Source organism: Telmatherina bonti (assembly GCF_933228915.1).
Source record: "Telmatherina bonti genome assembly, chromosome: 13".
Classification (NCBI taxonomy): Eukaryota; Metazoa; Chordata; class Actinopteri; order Atheriniformes; family Telmatherinidae; genus Telmatherina; species Telmatherina bonti.
This window is the reverse complement of record NC_136611.1, coordinates 35,093,627-35,114,044: the sequence shown is the minus strand read 5'-3', so window position 1 is coordinate 35,114,044 and position 20,418 is coordinate 35,093,627. Positions and strand designations below refer to the sequence as shown.

The window sequence follows — 20,418 nt, the reverse complement described above, 5'->3', positions numbered from 1 at the left end:
CTTAAACATCTGAAATAAACTTAAATGTGAAGTTTGTGGTTCGTTTATTCTGATTTTCAATCCGAAATCATAAATAAGTTAATTTCTGTATATAAGGGGAATCTCTGACTCATGAAAATATCCTCAAACATACAAGATTAAACTGAAGCCGCAGAAGGAACCAGAGCTGTGATTGGTCGGTTTAGGCTTCAAGTAATACTGGTAATACAAGTAATACCTGTTGCAAGTTCTGGGTCTTCCTGATTCGCCATCTCTGCTCTGAAAAACATCATAAATCATGTCAGAGACTCACATCACTTAAATAACCTCTACAGATCTTTGGGAGATTTGGCAGAATACACAGTATTATGTCAGCTGAGTGCAGAATCTCTGCAAGTTCCTCAAGTGTAGCGACTTGGACATCAGAGACCCCGACAGCGGGCCACAGAGACTCATCAGATAAGCAGAAGACCTACAGAATAAGGCTGAGATCATATACAACCCTAGCAGTGTAAAACCAGAGTGTAGTGATCTGTAAACAGCTTTAAGCCCTCACTTCTTCAGTAACAGAGTAATCTAATTACTTTTTTTTTTTATCATTCCAACAGTGTTACAGTTACTGAAAGTTACATGTGGTGCGTTACTATGAAATGATTCAATAAACTGCATCTAAAAGCACCTCTGGCTCCACACACACACACACACACACACACACACACACACACACACACACACACACACACACACACACACACCAAACAGACTTCATGAAGCAGCAGAAATGGCAAGTCTAGAGTGGTGGAGAAAGAGCACGACTACAGAGATAAACACACCTGATCTTATTTACATGTTTACTTTTGTAGTACAGGCTGTTTACTTGACCCGTGGTCTCAGCTCCTCAGCTTCCTCCACTGTTCCTCCTTTCTTAACTTAATCAAAAAAGTTTCAGTCGTTCTGATAATTTATTTCCTGTCAAGGCAACAAAAGAAGCTGAAAATGAGAAAGACTCACAGCAGACGGACTCACGGTCCGAGTACGTTCAGGCAACTCGTGTTTTCGTGTTAAAACAAAATCGAAAAAACAGAAACCAGTTCTTTTTTTTCTTTCGTTTTTTTCATTTACAATCACAAACGGAAAAACAGAGCCAGTTTTGGTGTTCTATTCCCCGAAAAAAAACAAGAAAAATCTAATGTTTTTAGATTTTAGATCCGGAAGTTTTTATTTACCTCAGACCGACCCTCTCCGTAGGCTGTCAGATCAGCCTGCGGGCAAAACGAGTGGATTGAGACGCTTCCGCATTAAGCCCCGCCTCCCGCCACCGCGCTACATCGGGAGCGCGCACCGCACCTGCTTTCACCGTCATTGTAACATCTCATAAACAGAAGGATTAGGCTAATATGAACTCAATAATAAAGCAAAATACAATGTCAGCACATAGCATCCAGCCCTACATGTTGGAACCTGAATCAGAGCCTGAAAACGAAGTGGAAAACAGCAACCCACAGCAAGGAATGCAGCAGGATGTCTCTCTTTGGTAAACTCACCAGCCATCGTTGGAAATAACTTTATCCCACGTTTTCCACCCGCCTGATGTATTTGTACATGCCCTTGTTAACCAGTAGAAGGTAACCAATCACCGAACCTTATCCACTGGGACGTCACAAGGATTTCCAAGTAGAAAAAACTCTCTAAAACAACGCTTTTTTCGTCGCCATGGAAACCGAACGGAGAGCGTGCTGGAACTCAAACTCAAACTCAAACATGCGTTTAGGTGATAAAAAACAGTGTCGTTCACATATCTGATGAGGATTCAACACTGTAACACTGTAGAAAGCTCAGAAAACTCCAAATACCATAGTAGCACCCCTTTCAGTAAAAAAATGGCTAAGGAAAAGGAACTAATTGAGAATAATATTACTAAAGAACTTCTTTCATATTATATGCAAGCAAATTGGAACAAAGAGGATCATGTAAGGATGAATTCCCTGCAATCCCAGTTGAATGAGCTTCATCTTAAAAAAAAAGCAGGAGCGTTCATAAGGTCCAGAGCCAACTGGATGGAAAAAGGTAAAAAAAAAAACCTCATACTTTTGTAAATTAGAGAAACGTAGATAAGAATATAATGCTATCAACTCAATACTAATAAATAATCAAGAAATTACCCATCCAGACCACATAAAAAGGGAAATATTCGAATTTTATAGTAATATTTTCCCTTCATTGTTTTCGCAATCAGGGGTGAAGTTTTCTTTGAAAAAGTACAAAATCTTATTTCTTTTATTGATGATATTTACAAAACTATATGCTATGAGGAACTAAGGATTGAAGAATTTGATGGAGTTATTAAAAAGACAGCTGCAAACCGTTCTCCAGGTCCTGATGGACGGACCGCTAATTTCTACAGACTGGGACTGGGACTGAACTAAGAAAGTTGTTCCAGGCAATCAAGGAATCTGTAAAAAACAACAGTTTTGTCCACTAGATTGAAGTGATGGTTGATAAAACAAATCTAGAATTATATGCAGTCAAATTAAAAATTAAAGTCGATTCAGGCAGCTCAGAGTTCCTTCAGGCTCTGGATGTTGTGGGGCTGTCCTGGCTGACACGCCTCTGCAGCATCGCGTGGACATCGGGGACTGTGCTGCTGAACTGGCAGACTGGGGTGGTGGTCCCCCTTTTTAAGAAGGGGGACCGGAGGGTGTGTTCCAATTACAGGGGAATCACACTGCTCAGCCTCCCTGGTAAGGTCTATTCAGGGGTCCTGGAGAGGAGGGTCCGCCGGATAGTTGAATCTTGGATTGAGGAGGAGCAGTGTGGTTTTCGTCCTGGGCGCGGAACAGTGGACCAGCTCTATACCCTCTTTGGGGTCCTGGAGGGGGCATGGGAGTTTGCCCAACCAGTCTACATGTGTTTTGTGGACCTGGAGAAGGCATTCGACCCCCGGGGCTCCTGTGGGGGGTACTCTGGGAGTATGGGGTACCGGACCCCCTTGTACGAGCTGTCCAGTCCCTGTACGACAGGTGTCAGAGCTTGGTTTGCATTGCCGGTAGTAAGTCAGATCGTTTCCAGTGAGGGTTGGACTCCGCCAAGGCTGCCCTTTATCACCGATTCTGTTTATAACTTATATGGACAGAATTTCTAGGCGCAGCCGAGGTGTTGAGGGGATCTGGCTTGGTGGCCTCAGGATTGGGTCTCTGCTTTTTGCGGATGACGTGGTCCTGTTGGCTTCATCTGGGCGTGATCTCCAGCTCTCACTTGAGCGATTCGCGGCCGAGTGTGAAGCGGCTGGGATGAGAATCAGCACCTCCAAAACTGAGACCATGGTCCTCAGCCGGAATAGGGTGGATTGCCCTCTCCGGGTCGGGAGTCAGGTCCTGCCTCAAGTGGAGGAGTTTAAATATCTCGGGGTCTTGTTCACAAGTGAGGGAAGGATGGAGCGCGAGATCGACAGACGGATCGGTGCGGCGTCTGCAGTAATGCGGACTCTGCGCCGGTCTGTCGTGGTGAAGAAGGAGCTGAGCCAGAAGGTGAAGCTCTCGATTTACCAGTCGATCGACGTTCCTACCCTCACCTATGGTCATGAGCTGTGGGTCGTGACCGAAAGAAGGAGATCTCGTATACAGGCGGCTGAAATGAGTTTCCTCCGCAGGGTGGCTGGGCTCTCCCTTAGAGATAGGGTGAGGAGCTCGGTCATCCAGGAGGGGCTCAGAGTAGAGCCGCTGCTCCTCCGCATAGAGAGGAACCAGTTGAGGTGGCTCGGGCATCTGGTCAGGATGCCTCCTGGACCTCCCTGGTGAGGTGTTCCAGGCACGTCCCTCTGGGAGGAGACCCCGGGGAAGACCCAGGATACGCTGGAGGGATTAAATCTCCTGGCTGGCCTGGGAACGCCTCGGGATCCCCCCGCAAAGTTGGAAAATGTGGCTGGGAAAGGGAAGTCTGAGCTTCCCTGCTTAGGCTGCTGCCCCCGCGACCCAACCCCAGATAAGCAGCAGAAGATGGATGGATGGACTATTATTTTCATATTTTGTACATTCCAAGACTTTACATCAAGCAATAAACAAGGCTAGACTGGCTGCTGAGACATCAAACATTGACACAGGTAAAGGAAAACGCAATGAGGGCGACAAAGAAGTCATCAAGATTTGAGACACAGTCTTCCATAGAAGGTGAATATTTTCTTTGCGTATTTTTGTGATTAGTTTCCAGGTGATATGCACCTGGGTCTATAACAAAAAATGTCTAAGCCAAACTGTCTTGTGTGCCAAGGTGCCAGATAGCACTGAGTTTTCACTATCAGTCAGTCACTTTTGTGATGCTGCGTTTCATACATTCAGAGGTACCAACCTGCAGACAAAACAATGACATGCAGTCCTTAGCATATTAAAATAAGGTCAGATCAATTTCATATATACACAAACACATAATTACCGAGTTTACCTCAGTGATAAACAAGACAAGAAAATAATACGAGTTGATTTTTATAGAATATTTCTATTATATAAAGATGGTAAAATATTCGTTTTCTGTAGAATAAATAAACGAACTAAATAAAAAGTCAAATAACATTAAAGACAAAGAAAAGCATCTGTACATGTCTGTTGAAATAAAATATTGTATGTGGAAAAAGTGTGGCATTTTATTTAATAATTCATGAATGGGGGGGTAAACCTTTACAGAATTGTTCGTTCAGAAGATGTAGGATGCTGAAATGAAGGTTTGGACTCACATTTGTGAGATATTGGACATTTCTTGAGATGAATTGTGAAAGCGGCGCAGGAATGTATTTTTGATCATGCAGACACAAGCAGCTGACTGGTGCAGATACACCAGCACAGATGTTCTTGTTCCACCCTCACAACTACTGGCCCCTCTTCACCTACTCCTCCTCTCTTCGGTTACTGTACTTAAACACCCTGCTGTCCATCCTGAGGAACACCCAGGCTAATCACAGCTAACCAGTTGTGATGATTGGAAATGCATATTTCTTTGAAAAAACATTCTTGTTTCCTGCCATCAACATGTCTGAACTGTCAAAGCGTTTTAATGTGAAGCTAAAGCTGATGTCCCAGTCGGGTTAAACTACTTCTCCAGATGAAGAAACTTCTCGGTGATTCTTTGAGGTAAAGTCGATTCAGGCAGCTCAGAAATAAATATATGACAAATATATATATTTTACATTGAGAACAACTAATACAAGCAGCCCGGCATGATGATATATTTTAATATTTTTCAGTCATTTTTTTATTATGATTTAATTTTTATTTATATTAATACATTTTTAACCCTATAAAGCAAATGTGACATTTATGATACATATAGATAGATCACACAGTTGATGCAGATTTGTCTCACTGGATGTAGATCTGGTGACTGTGGAGCCGTTGGAGGACAGTGAACTCATCGTCATGGTGGAGATGATGTGAGCTTTGTGACATGGTGCATCATCCTGCTGGAAGTTTCCATCAGAAGATGCTACACTGTGCTCAGAAAGGGATGGACATGGTCAGCAGCAGGACTCAGGTAGGCTGTGTCTACGTCATGTAAGCGTTGATCCTGACGGCAGGATGGATCCATGTTGTCATGATGTTTCCAGCAGATTCTGATCCTACCATGTAGATGTGGAGCTGAAATGGAGACTGTTGTTGTTGTTTTGCCTTAAATCTGTAATATTTAAAAATGCAAACACATTAAACCATTGATCAGAAGTTACATAATTCAAATCTGGTTGAAATGAGAAAAAAGACCAAGTCAGAGGATTCAAGTTAGAATTGACTATTCTTTGTTCAGGAAAAGAAGATTGTACATATCTCGAGAGGAGGTCTTGCTGATACCCTTAGCTGCTAAGCTAATACATCAAATGCGAGGGTCCCAGGTTCAGCCTGAAGATCTTGCTTGTCATACGTCAACCCTCCTCTTTGATACTGGATAAATCATGTGACTATGTGCATGCATGAATATGCAAATTCATATGGAAGTGTATGTCTGTGGAGAGCGTCGCTCCTTCTGCAGGACCGTGGTCTTCTCCTTCGGTCCTGGTGTTGAGTCAGCAGGTGAAGTTCCTGTGAAAGTTGCATCCTCCCTACTCTTTTCCTATGGCTCCACAAACCTGCTATTGTCCACTTTCTAAGGAGTTTCTGCTCCTCTCTGTGTGAAAATGACTGATAACTTACACTTGAGTCATGTGTGTGTGTGTGTGTGGTTTCAGTTGAAACATCCGTCCAGCCACTGTCCTTGACTTTTCTCTTCAGGAACTCTGTTTCTGCCTCTTCTGTGCTCTCTTTGCGTGCCTGTTTTTACTTCTGTTATAGAGTCACATCAGGTCATAATAAAATAATCTATTGATTATATATTGATTAATAATAATAAATTAAATAATATGTAAGATTATACTTGTGATTAGAAATGACAGAATATGTAAAATATACTTCAATACTCATCAGATCATCTTCTATTGTCCAGTTCTGGTGAGAATTGTAGCCTCAGTTTCCTGTTCTTACTGACAGGAGGGAACCCGCTGTGGTCTTCTGCTGCTGGAGACCATCTGCTTCCAGGCTGGACGTGTTGTCCATTCAGAGATGATATTCTGCAAACTTTGGTCCAGAAAACTGCTGCTTGATGGACATTTTCTCTTTTACAAGTAATTCCCTGTAAACCTTAGAGGTGGTTGTGTGTGAAAATCCCAGTAGATCAGCAGTTTATGAAATATTCAGACCAACAACTTAAGTCACTTAAAGTCCCTTTCTTCCTCGTTCTGATGCTCAGTGTGAACTTCAGTAAGCTGTCTTCACCATGTCCACATGCTGCTATGTGAGGATTGTTGGTGTTCTGGCGAGACTTTGCTCTGCAAGCAGGACATCAGTAAAAACAGTTTTCATCCCAGGCAATGAAGGTTGTTTGTAGATTCATCAGAAAACATAACTTTAACAATGACAGACCTATATATTTAGGACATTTAAACGTATGGTACATATTTCTAAGGATAGGCGCAGAGGAGACCAGCGGACTCTCTCAGGGGAGGGGGAGAAACAGGGTAAGAGGGTTGAGGAAAAGAGGGAGATACCCGGCCAAGGTTCCATCCAGCATAGGCTAAAATACAGCACAGTTAAGTTCAGAAACTATTTGGAGCAAATTAAAATGCATTTTTAACAAGGTTGTTTGCTGCAGATCTCTTTTGTGAGCCAGACTGAGCTTGTAACTGGTTCTGAATGAGCTGCTCTCCTGTCTTACTGCATACCGCCACTGAATCTTTTAGTGGTACCAGTACCAAACTGTACCGGCTTACTTTGACCATGCTCTTAAATAATATTACATTATAATAAAATTAAAGCGCAAAATGCAAGAAGTTTTTTCACATGTAGTGTAATGCTGCCACCTTGTGGCCATGTGTGGCAATAACACAAAGGACAGAACATATGAAACTTTGTTTCTCTCAAACTTTCTACAGTAAAAGCCAAAACCAGTGTTTACTGGGAGATACTGCTGCAGAAAACCACTCAGTTGTCAACTGTGTCAAAAACCACAAAAGGAATTTAAAGCAGTCAAAGCAGTTTGTGTGGCGGTATCGAACCTGCTGCTATTATGAACAATGGAAATTTGATATTTGACTGCATGCTTGTTAAAAACTGCTGGTCTGAGTCCACTACTAAGAAATTATTTCTCCACTTCATCAGAAAACATAAAACTTCACAATTTCTCCTCCTTCTAGTTCCTCCTGGAGCCTCCTCTCTCCTCCTGGTGAGCTGAGCTTCAACATGATGAAGTGTTCTGATGACAGGAGGAACACATCAGAAATATGAGAAGAGTCCTGAGAACAAAGGGAGGAAAAAGATCTAAAACTAATCAATCTTTATTTTTAAAGTACTTTTCATACAATAAAAACATGAAAATAAAAAGAACAAAAAAGAACATAACTCATTAAATCCCCCAAATCAGAAACATTTAAACAACGTAGCAAACACATAAATTATGTCTAAAGAGACATAAACTGCATCAGTTTACTGTTCTGGTTGAGCTGAAGGAAGTTTCCTGCCATCCGTGTCATGTCTAAAATGCAATCAGTGATCAATGCAGTCATTAGTGTCTGATTAGACGTTCAGAAACCACAGTGACAGTGTTGCCAGGTCCGCTTATTATAAGCGACTTTGGGCTTGTTCTTTTGTAAATATCATCAGTCACGGGTTGCGGATTTTTGGGCTTGTTTTCAAAACACTGGTTGCTTATTTGGGCTTGATTTATTCCCTGTATGAACCACTCTTACATCTTTCTCACTTATTTACATTTATGTGAAAAGCATCACACAGCAGCCTAGTTTATCTATTTCTTGGATCTGTCTGAAACCCCATTTCTTTGGTAACCACCACAGACTGTATATAAAGAGAGAGGTAACCACGCTGGCCCAAACCGGTGTTGTACAACACCACTGTCTGCCAGAAATTGATTCAACGGCAGCGGGAGCGCGCAGCCTGTTAAAGCCTTGTCAGTCAGTGTCTCCAATCTGCTGCTGTTCCTCTTGCCACAAAACTGATACGACAGGTGACATCAGGCTCATTTTAACAGAGAAAGTTTGTTTTTGCTGCACATTAGTGCTTTAGCTGATTAACAAGTAAAACGAAGAGATGAAACGATGTTCACGCATGTTGCTGCTTCTGGTTATGTTTTTGCCTTTAGGATGTAAAGGCCAATTAATGGGATTTAATTAATTTATTACAGAGAGATTTATATGGAGAACGCTACAATATCATTTACAATAGTGTCCATGAATTATTATAAAGAATCTATGATGATGCATTTCAGTCAATAAAATGTGGAATCTTCATAAATTCTCAAAGGGCATTATTTCATTTGAGAGTCAGCTGTTATTACATTCACCCCCACAAACCTGTCCAAGTGGATTTTGACCTCAGACACAGAGTTTCTGTGTGCCAGGAGATTTTAACTCTGGTTTGCTCCCAATTATATAAAAAATGTAAGTCTCACACACACACACACACACACACACACACACACACACACACACACACACACACATATATATATATATATATATATATATATATATATATATATATATATATATATATATATATATATATATATATATATATGTATATAGATAGATAGATAGATAGATAGATAGATATACATATATATATATATATATATATATATATATATATATATATATATATATATAGATAGATAGATAGATAGATAGATAGATAGATAGATATATATATAAGACAATAAAGAAAATGCTGAAGACCAACAGGTCTGTCCACACGTTCATGGAGCAGCTACAACTTCAAAGTTTCTAGAAGGAATCACGCACGCTCCTCTTTTAGTTATTATCTGTTAATTAAATGAATATATGAAGTGATTTCTGTGCTTCCCGTATTATCTCGGTAATGTCGCCGTGTTTTACTTTAATCACTTCAGGCTTTCACCGAACTTCATTAATATTTTGAGTTGAGGTTATTTTATGCCTGAACGCACAGTTTGCGCGTGGTTTTGGTTTTGGTTTTCTAATGGAGGTTTTGCGATATTTTGGCGGTTCGCTTTCGGAGCGGAACTGGAGTTTTTCTGAACAGAACCACAACAGCGGAGCAGAACCAGGACCAGAACCCCAACAGCAACGAAGCGAGCGGCTCCTCCTCTGGTCGCACCGACAGGTCAGTGTTGAGGACACTGAAGACACAAGGACGAGACTCCGTGTCTCGTAAGTGTAGTTACTTCGGTGAAGTTAGAAGGACATTCACAGATGTGGCTTTTCCGGATCAATAAGTCAACGGCATCGACAAAACGGACATTTCAGCATTAGGCTGTTACAGGAAGGTAGACTGCGAGCTACAATCGCATTTTCCTCTAAACGAGCTGTCCTCTCGCGCCGGGACACTGACAGAAGTTGACCGCGGGAGCGCGTGCAGCCGTTAAAGGGACATTGTGTCACATTTTTTGCTGTTAACTGGCCTAAATTGATTTCTGTATTTATATGTGGGTTATCTTTGGTGTATTATGACCTCCGCTAGAAAGCCGACACATTCTCATGAAAAGAAACATTTTAGATTTGTTTCTATATTCTAGGATAAGCCAGATGACAATCTGCCATCTTGAAATTATACAATTCAATTCAATTCAATTCAACTTTATTTATATAGCGTCAAATCACAGCAATGCCATCTCAAGACACTTTACAGACAGAGAGGAAAACATAATGAAGGCCAATTCATAACAGCCTATATAAGGAAACCAACAGATTGAGTTGAGTCCAACTCAATCTCCCATCCTGAGCAAGCTGGCGACAGTGGGAAGGAAAAAACTCCCTTTTAACAGGAAGGAAACCTCCGGCAGAACCCGGCTCAGGACAGGCAGCCATCTGCCTCTGCTGTGTGGGGGGGAAGAGGACAGAAAGACAACAGACAACAGGAACTGCTACTCCCGGCCAGGAGACCTGCTGAGACAGGAGACATACATGTTAATGATGCAACACTGTTATGGAGAGGGGGGGGGGGGGGGTAAAAGAGAGAGATAAAGAGAGAGAGAAAGAAGCTCAGTGTATCAGGAAATGTCCCTCAGCAGTCTAAACCTATAGCAGCATAACTAAGGGATGCTAACCATCCCTAGCTATCAAAAAGATAAGTCTTCAGCCTAGTCTTAAAGGTGGGGAGGGTGTCTGCTTCCCTAACACTAACTGGGAGCTTATTCCATAAGAGAGGGGCCTGATAACCAAAGGCTCTGCCTCCTGCTCGGCTCTTTGAGACTCTAGGAACCACAAGTAAGCCTGCAGTCTGGGAACGAAGTACTCTGCTTGGTATATAAGGAACTATGAGGTCTTTGATATATAGTGGTGCCTGGTTGTGGAGGGCTTTATATGTAAGGAGAAGGATTTTAAATTCTATTCTAGATTCAACAGGCAGCCAATGAAGAGAGGCTAAAACTGGAGAAATATGATCTCTCCTGCTGGTTCTGGTCAGGACTCTGGCTGCAGAATTCTGGATCAGCTGAAGGCTTTTCAGGGCATATTTAGGACAGCCCAGTAATAGAGAGTTACAGTAATCTAGTCTCGAAGTAACAAAAGCGTGAATCAGTTTTTCTGCATCACTCTGAGACAGAATGTCCCTAATTTTGGCTATATTACGTAAATGAAAGAAGGCTGTTTTAGTAACCTGCTTAATATGTGGGCCAAAGCACAGGTCAGGGTCAAATATTACTCCAAGGTTTCTCACTGTAGCACTGGAAGCTAAAGTAATGCCATCCAGGTTCATTACAAAACCGGAAAGTTTAGCTCTGAGTTTTTCAGATCCAACGAGAATTACTTCAGTCTTATCTGAGTTTAAGAGGAGAAAATTTCTAGACATCCAGGTCTTTATGTCTATGAGACAATTTTGTAGCCTATTGGGCTGATTTGTTTCATCTGGTTTAAAGGATAAGTATATTTGAGTATCATCTGCATAACAATGAAAGTTTATTCCATGCTGTCTAATAATTTTGCCTAAAGGGAGCATATATAGCGCGAAGAGTATTGGTCCAAGTACAGAACCTTGAGGAACTCCATGACTTACTGTAGTTTGGGAGGAGGACTTGTCATTTACATGAACAAACTGAAGTCTATCAGATAAATATGATTTAAACCAGCTTAACGCTGTACCTGTAATTCCAATCACCTGTTCTAGTCTTTGTAACAGAATGTTATGATCGACTGTATCAAATGCAGCACTAAGATCAAGCAAGATAAGTACGGACACAAGTCCTTTGTCTGAGGCCATAAGAAGGTCATTAGTAACTTTCACCAATGCTGTCTCAGTACTATGATGAGCTCTAAATCCTGACTGAAACTCCTCGGATAAATTATTTCTGCTCAGGTGGGCATGTAGCTGAGCGGAAACTATTTTCTCCAGAATTTTGGACATAAACGGGAGGTTAGATATAGGTCTATAATTTGCTATCACCTCTGGATCCAGAGATTGCTTTTTAAGTAAAGGCTTGATTACAGCAGTTTTAAATGATTGTGGTACATATCCTGTCACTAAAGACATATTGATAAGATTTAGTAGTGATGTATTAATTAAAGGGAAAATGTCCTTAAAGAGACTCGTTGGGAGAGGGTCTAAGATACAGGTGGATGGTTTAGATGAAGCTATTATTTTAGTTAATTCAGAGGGTGTCGTGGAATTTATCCGATGAGAAATAAATCTATAAATCAACTGTTTTCTGTTCAATTTATTGGGCATGTACAGATGTTGCGGGCGAGAGGTCTCGAGAGCTCTGCCCCTGCTCAGAGTGCTACAGTGTTCTTTAAGCATACACAAACAACCCTTGCAGGCAGCACTAGTCAAAACAACTGCTAGCTTGGAGATAACAACAGTCAAAGCTGAAACAGGCCTTGAGCAGAACACTTAGTTTTATGCATGAATCTACTAAAGCAAGCTTACTGAACTACTCTAACTATGCAGAATATATATCTTAATATAACTTAATAAATGAGTAACATATTAAAACTACACTATACGCATAATTCCACCACATTCCCCCCTTTTGATCCTTTCAGGATCAACACAAAAGAAACACAATTCATGAACATAACAAAGCAACAAAACAAACCCATAAAATAACACTAACTACCCAAAAAGATGCAGGAAACTAAAACATCAGAATGGTCACTCCTGGCAGGGTTGAAGAAAATCATCCTGAAAGGAAAAACACTCACGTCTCAGAGTCAGAATCAGAAAAGCCATCACTATCAAAAAAGAAGGAAAAAGGATCAAAGGGAGGGAGATCCGAAGCAGGGAGAGTAATAAACAAGCCGAGGAATGCGACATCCTAAGGCAGAGTCAATCAGCCCAACCAACAAGGCTCTGATACACGGGACGACACAGCAAACACAGAACAAAAAGGGCAGCAAGTACTGCAATGGAACCCCAATAGCGTTGACGTCGGCAGAAGCAGCTGAGTCGTCAGGATGAACAGAGTGCCTGGACCGAGTGACCGGATAAGGGGGCAGATGGGAAACCCAGGAAGACAGCTGTAGGCAAGAGAAGGGTGACAGGGGCATATATACCAGCCCACTTCGATGGCAGCACGCCCCTAAGAACCAGACCACCGTACCACCACCAAAGGCCGGCGCAGGCCACAGAAAAATAACAGCATAAACACTGTCACACCAAGCACGGACCAAAACCCCAACAAAACCAGAACCCGGAGAGGAGCTCATGAAGCAAGTAAAATCTCACGTCGTCACACCTGAACCAGAGAGGAGGGGACTGTGTGCGGGTAACAAGGAAAGGAACATCCAAGGAAATACTTATCTGAAAGGGATAGGGTTAGGGTTTTCAGAAGAAAGTAAACAATCATACAGGTGGAGTCAAACTCAGGTGGAGGGGTAACTACATGCAGCACAGGTCTGGGCCCCAGGCAGACCACACAGGCAACTCCAACAAACACGTCTACCTTCTCAGCCAGCAATATCCAATTATTACTCTGAGCAGACATGCCAGTCATCATCTCAAAGCAATCATCCACTTACTTCTCAAGTTCAGACGTGGGACCCGGGAAAAAACCTACAACAGGGAAATCAGCATAGGACTCAGCCAAGCTACGAGGCGACAACGCAACATCACTGCAAAGAGAAAATCTTCTAACGGGTCCCGGCGAGGGCCCGGAACATACACAAATAACCTCCCATGACAACAGGAGTTACTAAAAGTACCACCCCGATATCGACTAGGAGGAGGATGTGACAAAAGGGGTTCAGAGGTAGTGTTAAACGTGAACACCAAAGTAGCCTTAGTCAGGTCTAATTTCAACACACAAGACCACCTGCGAGAATTCTTATTATCCACGTAGGAGGAAGGAGACCAGTCAGTTCCAGTTTAGGAAAAAATGGTCCCCCAAGTAGACGCAGAGGTGGAATCAGAAAAACACCACTGGCAACCGGTCCACCGATCACCATGCCATCCAAAGAACCAGAGCACACACATGGCGCATGTATCATAATGACAGAGTAGACCGCACAGGGGCTCCTCAGAGTGCTAGCAGGGAAATACATGACGGCGCGTCTACCTGTTAGAACCACAGACTGTATAAAGAGATGGACGGGGTCTCCGTGACGTCATCCATAGGTTTCTGAAAAGCCGAATTGAAGTTCGGTGGGCGGTTCCTACCGTCGCCATGTTGGTAGCGTCATGCGCGTCGTCTCGCCCGGAAAACACAAATATGGGCAAAGAGGTGGAGCTGAGAGGGGGGCTGTGAGCGTCATGGCGGATGATGGACATCGAGTGAACTCTGAGGCTTCTGTAGCTAAAAGCTAACCGAGCTAACCCCGAGATAACGGGAGCTACCCAGCTAACGGAGGTAAGCGGGCTAAAGCTAAGTCACATTGATCACCGGCTAAAAACCGTGGTTGTTCTATGTCCTTCGTCCTTGAAGCCAGAGATTGGTACCTGTCAATAAAAAGGACCCCCATGGGAACAAGGTGACATGGGAGCCTATGGGGATTTGCTCTGTTTCGGAGCCAGCCCCTAGTGGATGAAGGGGCAACTGCAGCTGAATGCACTTCAGCATAGGCTTCACTTTTAACCGCTGGAGGTTGCCCTCAGAACCCCTCTGGGCACTCAGCGACCGCGGGTCAAAGAAGGAACTGTAGTGAGTGGCAGAGCAGTTAACAGGGGGTGAAGCAGATTGATTAAAGAAGACAATAGGAAACACAATGATGATAGCTAAAATAACCAAGCAACACATTGAGCTCGTCAATGATCAGACATGAACCCTAAATGGACGCCAGGGTCGATCTCTCTCCATGATGCCGGGTGGGCGGAGCTTGCGTTGGAGCTTGGCACGCTACTTTTGCAGATGGACGCTAATTACACTCCACACTGAGATTGCTTGAGAACGGTGGCTGGTCTTCAGGTGTGAGAGTAGACTGTCTCACTACCCACGCTACCACAGGGATTATTCTGCCCTCTGTCGGGTGGTGCGTTACACTGCTGCGTCAGGATCAGCAGCAAGCCGGGGAGCCACGGTCAGTGCAGGAACCTCCCTGCAGCAATGGTATGGTATTACGGTAGCCAAGTAGCACGGTCATCTGTCTGGGTCGCCAGAAGAATGTGAAATAGGTGGTCCCAGCACTGACGTTTGAAGCTTCTCATCAGTACAAAGTCTCCAGGCGGAAGTAAACGGAGCTACTTAGACGCTGGTTCAGGAAGGTCTGCAGCAACCTGAGAGCAAATGCCTGAAAAGGTTCACATGAGATCAGCACAGTATGTTAAAACATTACTATCACACAGGGTCGTGCCAGGAGGGGTAGCCTCGGAGGGGCCCATGCCCATTCGGGTGGACCTGCAAAAAGAATTTACGGGGGGACCAATTTAGTCCTCCCCTTTTACGCATGCGCATGGACAACAGCACGAGAGGAAGTGCTTTGGTCCAAGAGGCCTGAAAAGGCCTGAGAGAGACCAAGGAGGAAATCTCTCCATCTGTGGGCCGTGAGAGAAAAGAGGAAGTGAGAGGCTGTAAAAGGAGGGTGGGTCAGAGACGCAGCCTTCATCTGCAGGAGAGTCACCTGTAGAGACAGGGTCAGAAGAGTTAGTGCACATGTGTATACAGCAACCTGTCAGGGGAGCAAAATGGCAGAAAGAAGGGAGTCAATAAGGCGACGGTGACGAACTGGGTCACCATCAGATGTCAGGAAACCATGGTATTTCCACAGTGCTCCAAAACCCACACCTGGGTCTGGGTTCTGAGAGCGGAGCCATCAAGTCAGGGTCAACTCGAGGTCGGTCAAAGAGGTCAGGTCTGGGGCTGCAGAGGATGGCCAGTCCAGCCACACAGTCATGGAGCGTGTCATCGACAGGACCAGGGAGTAGAGAGGCTGGATGTAGGACTGTGTGTCGATTGACAGTCAAATCGGGAATAAAACATCCAACACTGATGTTAAAGATGATTTCATCCACTACAACAAGACTCACACACACACACACACACATGTGCACGTGCACACACTCACCCACACACACAGCAACACCTCCTTCTTGAGAACGTTGTTTTTTCACTGTTACACACACTTCTCCACTGGACTTAACACAAATGTGTGTATCAGAAAAGGCCAAGGCTAACGGTCTAGCATAACTAGCTTAACCTTGGAAAGACCAATATCATCCCAGATGATCGGCCTCACGTTTATGGTATTTTGAAGACCTACAGGGTACAAATATTTGTTTGTTGAGCATGTTGAGCCAGAGAACGGGCTGTCTACTGGCAGCCTTCACAAGAGTTGCTTCCCTTCGTCAAATAAAAGCACTTGATGTGAAATTAATAGGACTAACTTAGTCAGATCAGGACTAACACACCGGGCCGTCAGCAAATAAAAACATGGAGGATTCCAACCTTTCCTAATATTTTTCTTCGATTGGTCATATTGCACCTGAGTGGCGTACACCGAAGCCAGGAAAATTACCACCTTATTTATTGTCATACAGTTAATGCAGCCTGATGTTGTCTGGGCTGAAAATTTAGAAATGTACACGAGCCGGGAATACTCAGAGATCATCTGTGTGCTGTCTTTAAACAGGTTTGCCACCGTAACAGCCTGCCTGGTGCATGTTTTGTCAGAGACACTGAAGATAAATGTTTTGTGATAAGGCACAGCTAGAGATGTAGAGCGTGCCAGAAGTTGTTTTGTCTGTAAGAACTGATGTTTTGCTGCACAGCAGCAGAGCAGAGAAAATACTGGGACCTCATTCAGTTGCAAAAGTCTGCAGGACTGCAGAACTTTGTATGCATGTTCAAAGTGTAGTATGAAGCTAAGCAGAAATAATGAAAATGTTTGATCTCTGGCCTAATTGTGTGGCCTGGTCATGTGGATACAAGGCCAGGAATATATGTAGGTGTGTATAATCATTCAGCTCGGACCACTCAGTCTGCTCAGGAATCAGATCCACTACAGTCACCACACCCCCCCCCCCACCAATCAGCATACAAGCAGAAATTTATGCCAGGAAGTGCCCAACACATGTCTATTAAAGCTTCCTGGTTGATAAATCAGGTTCATATGTGTAATTAATAAAGACTGACATGTAAAGGATCAGGGAGGGGCCAAAGGTTCAAGGAAGCAGATCCAGGTTTTCCACAGAGAACTGAGTGAACACAACAGTCTTTCTGACAGAATCAGGGTGCAGCTTATTCCAGAAAACATCCTCTGACTCTGTAGTCGGGGTGGGACTCGTGCTGCCTGCCGGCCACATCCGTTAGTCTTTTACTTCCAGAAAATCCCACAGTCAGTCTGAGGACAAGGAGGATCCATCACCTCCAGAGGTCTAAGGTGAAAACCAAGCCCACATGTCCCCCATAAAATCCATATCCACACTGTTCACAGTCACAACCAGCAGGGCTCTGCCAGACCCTCTGGTTCTGGGATCCCCGGGCCCCATCAGCAGCGGCCGGGTCCATGCAGTCACATCTGCATATCAGGTCCTGCTCCAGGACTCAGAGCTGACACAGGAGGGAGGTGGAGTGTTGCAGCATGTTGTAGGGACCGTTTCTGCTCCAGTGTCCTGACTGACAGCATGTGTGACACCCAGAACTCTGCAGTGGTCCAGACCAAAACTTTCCCTCCCCCAGTCCACCCCCTGAATCCCCCTCGGGCATGTTAACATGTTGGGGTCCCTGTGGAGACCATGGTGCATGCTGACAAGGGTTAAAGGAGCGGTGAGCTGCCGTGGTCGACGCCGTGCAGCAGACGAGCTTCTGAGGCTGCATCTGAATCATTTAGTCATGTGATTATAGTCTCATAATTATAATGTTCTTCTGTTGCATACTGTTAAACATATTATGTGGACCATGTTCTGTGCTGTGAAAATCCTGGACTTTGGATCATAACTGTATCTGTGTGAGACTATAGTGGCAGTGGATCCATAAGTCAGTGTTTCCCTGGGAAAGCTGAACATGACCTCGCCAAGAAGATAACGCAGCTTTAACACATGAAGATGATGTTGGTGTGTCGTTCCTGTTTTAAAGCTCGAGATCTCTCTCAGCTGGGTATTTAACAAGCACAGCCCACTTTCTTCCTCCGTTTATTTTCAGTCAACATCAATTTATTTAGTCATAATAAACATAAAAGTAACTGTAATCTTAAAGAAACAAAAGTCACCATTTAATGTCTGAAAGGGATTAAACAGAAGCCCAAGCCCATCCAGTCCACGCAACGCACACCAACCCAACAGAATCAGCTCCCAACGCCACACATCACGTCCCTCATCTTTCGGTTTATTCTTTACTTCATCCAATGTGTTGTTACAACTAAAAATGCTATGACATCATCCCCTTCTGTGAGCATAAGGCCTTGAATGAACACACTCTTCAAGTAAACATGTTAGATGTGCTCTGAACTCGTCCTCTGCTTCCAACAGTTTTTTCTAAATTTCTTAAAATTTGCTAAACTCTGCAATAATACATATTTGTCTTTCATTTAATCTCTAACCTCCTCTTCACTAAATTGTTAAGGGAAGATAATATTCTCTCTTTTCTTTCCTGGTCCATCCAGGCACGTTCTGTCACATCTAACAGAGTCTGCCTGAACCAGGCTTTACTGTCATCTTTTGGAGAAATGCCCGTGATCTGATTTTCAATCTTTAACATATATATATATATATATATATATATATATATATATATATATATATATATATATATATATATATATATATTCTTGTTCTTTACCATTTGCAGATCCTTCACAGGACTTGCCACCATATGAGCAAACTTACACACACACTGATTTCTGTGTGAATGGCCGCTATGGCCCTGTGACGTCAACCAAGCCAGCCAATCACAGTTTTAATTCACCCATGAAAAGAGTCACCAAAAACAACAAAAATCTCCTACAATATTTCCACACAACTCTCCAGAGAATAGCAGGTCAGACCTCTATTTTTAATTCCTCTTATGGAGAGTGAACCAGCCCACACTTTAATGTATTTTTGCTTTTTCTCTTTTTTTTTTTTTTTTTTTTCCTGTTCCAACTTTTTCATCTGATACATGCTCATAAAGCTTCCTTCTGGAAACCCACATTCTTCACAGCAGAACGTTAAATAGTTTACTTACATATTGCTGCTGTAAAAACACCTTCATAAAATTTGGTTTAGGTTGCTCCTCCTTTCCCCCTATAGTCCCCATCGTCACCTGGTCTTATATTTCTGTTATGTCAGTCCTAAAAGTCTACTCACAGGGCTTCGTTTAGTAACCTGATCTCGTACTCACAGGGCTTCGTTTTGGAACCTGATCTCGTATTTCTACTCACAGGGCTTCTTTTTGGAACCTGATCTCGTATTTCTACTCACAGGGCTTCGTTTTGGAACCTGATCTCGTATTTCTACTCACAGGGCTTCTTTTTGGAACCTGATCTCGTATTTCTACTCACAGGGCTTCGTTTAGTAACCTGGTCTCGCACTCACAGGGCTTCGTTTTGGAACCTGATCTCGTAGTACTACTCACAGGGCTTCTTTTTGGAACCTGATCTCGTATTTCTACTCACAGGGCTTCGTTTAGTAACCTGATCTCGTACTCACAGGGCTTCGTTTTTGGAACCTGATCTCGTAGTACTACTCACAGGGCTTCATTTTGGAACCTGATCTCGTAGAGTCTATGTCTCTGTTTTTGTTTTAATTTTGCTTTATTTTTATTTATTGTCAAAGTCAGTCCTGGGGAAAAGGAGCACAACCACCATTATTATGAAAACAGTGGACAATTTTATAAACAAAACTGTTTCAGTTCGATTAGTATTAAGAATCACTCAGTCTATAATATTATATCAAAAACCACTTTCAATCAAATTATAATTTTGGAAAAATATACTTCTCACCAGATAAATCCACACGTGGGTTGAGATCCCTTCGTGATCGACCGAAACCGGTGACTGTGGCCCTCGTCACTCTTAAGGCCTATTCGAGGTTTGAAGATGAATCTGTTTGGATTCCGGCAGCCTGCCCCTCAGTCCGGTCCCGGCAGAAACACATGGGATCCCACTTCTGACACCAAATTGTCGTGGAATTTATCCGATGAGAAATAAATCTATAAATCAACTGTTTTCTGTTCAATTTATTGGGCATGTACAGATGTTGCGGGCGAGAGGTCTCGAGAGCTCTGCCCCTGCTCAGAGTGCTACAGTGTTCTTTAAGCATACACAAACAACCCTTGCAGGCAGCACTAGTCAAAACAACTGCTAGCTTGGAGATAACAACAGTCAAAGCTGAAACAGGCCTTGAGCAGAACACTTAGTTTTATGCATGAATCTACTAAAGCAAGCTTACTGAACTACTCTAACTATGCAGAATATATATCTTAATATAACTAAATAAATGAGTAACATATTAAAACTACACTATACGCATAATTCCACCACAGAGGGTTGGACAGGACAGAAACTATTTAGACACAAGTCAGATCCTGGTT

The 20,418-nt window shown here is 43.1% G+C and overlaps 1 protein-coding gene across 1 annotated transcript in view; it reads right to left on the bottom strand.

Moving 5' to 3' along the window:
• LOC306764564 (NACHT, LRR and PYD domains-containing protein 3-like) overlaps positions 1 to 17,736 on the bottom strand; it is a gene marked incomplete at both ends in the record, with an annotated part of 40,395 nt that extends 22,659 nt beyond the window's left edge. The window contains 6 exons of the mRNA XM_079251738.1: positions 218 to 258; positions 14,954 to 15,010; positions 15,126 to 15,188; positions 15,256 to 15,309; positions 15,379 to 15,532; positions 17,661 to 17,736. Coding sequence (XP_079107864.1) covers positions 218 to 258; positions 14,954 to 15,010; positions 15,126 to 15,188; positions 15,256 to 15,309; positions 15,379 to 15,532; positions 17,661 to 17,736 — 445 coding nt within the window. The remainder of the gene's footprint in view (positions 1 to 217; positions 259 to 14,953; positions 15,011 to 15,125; positions 15,189 to 15,255; positions 15,310 to 15,378; positions 15,533 to 17,660) is intronic.
• Positions 17,737 to 20,418: the final 2,682 nt, after the last annotated feature.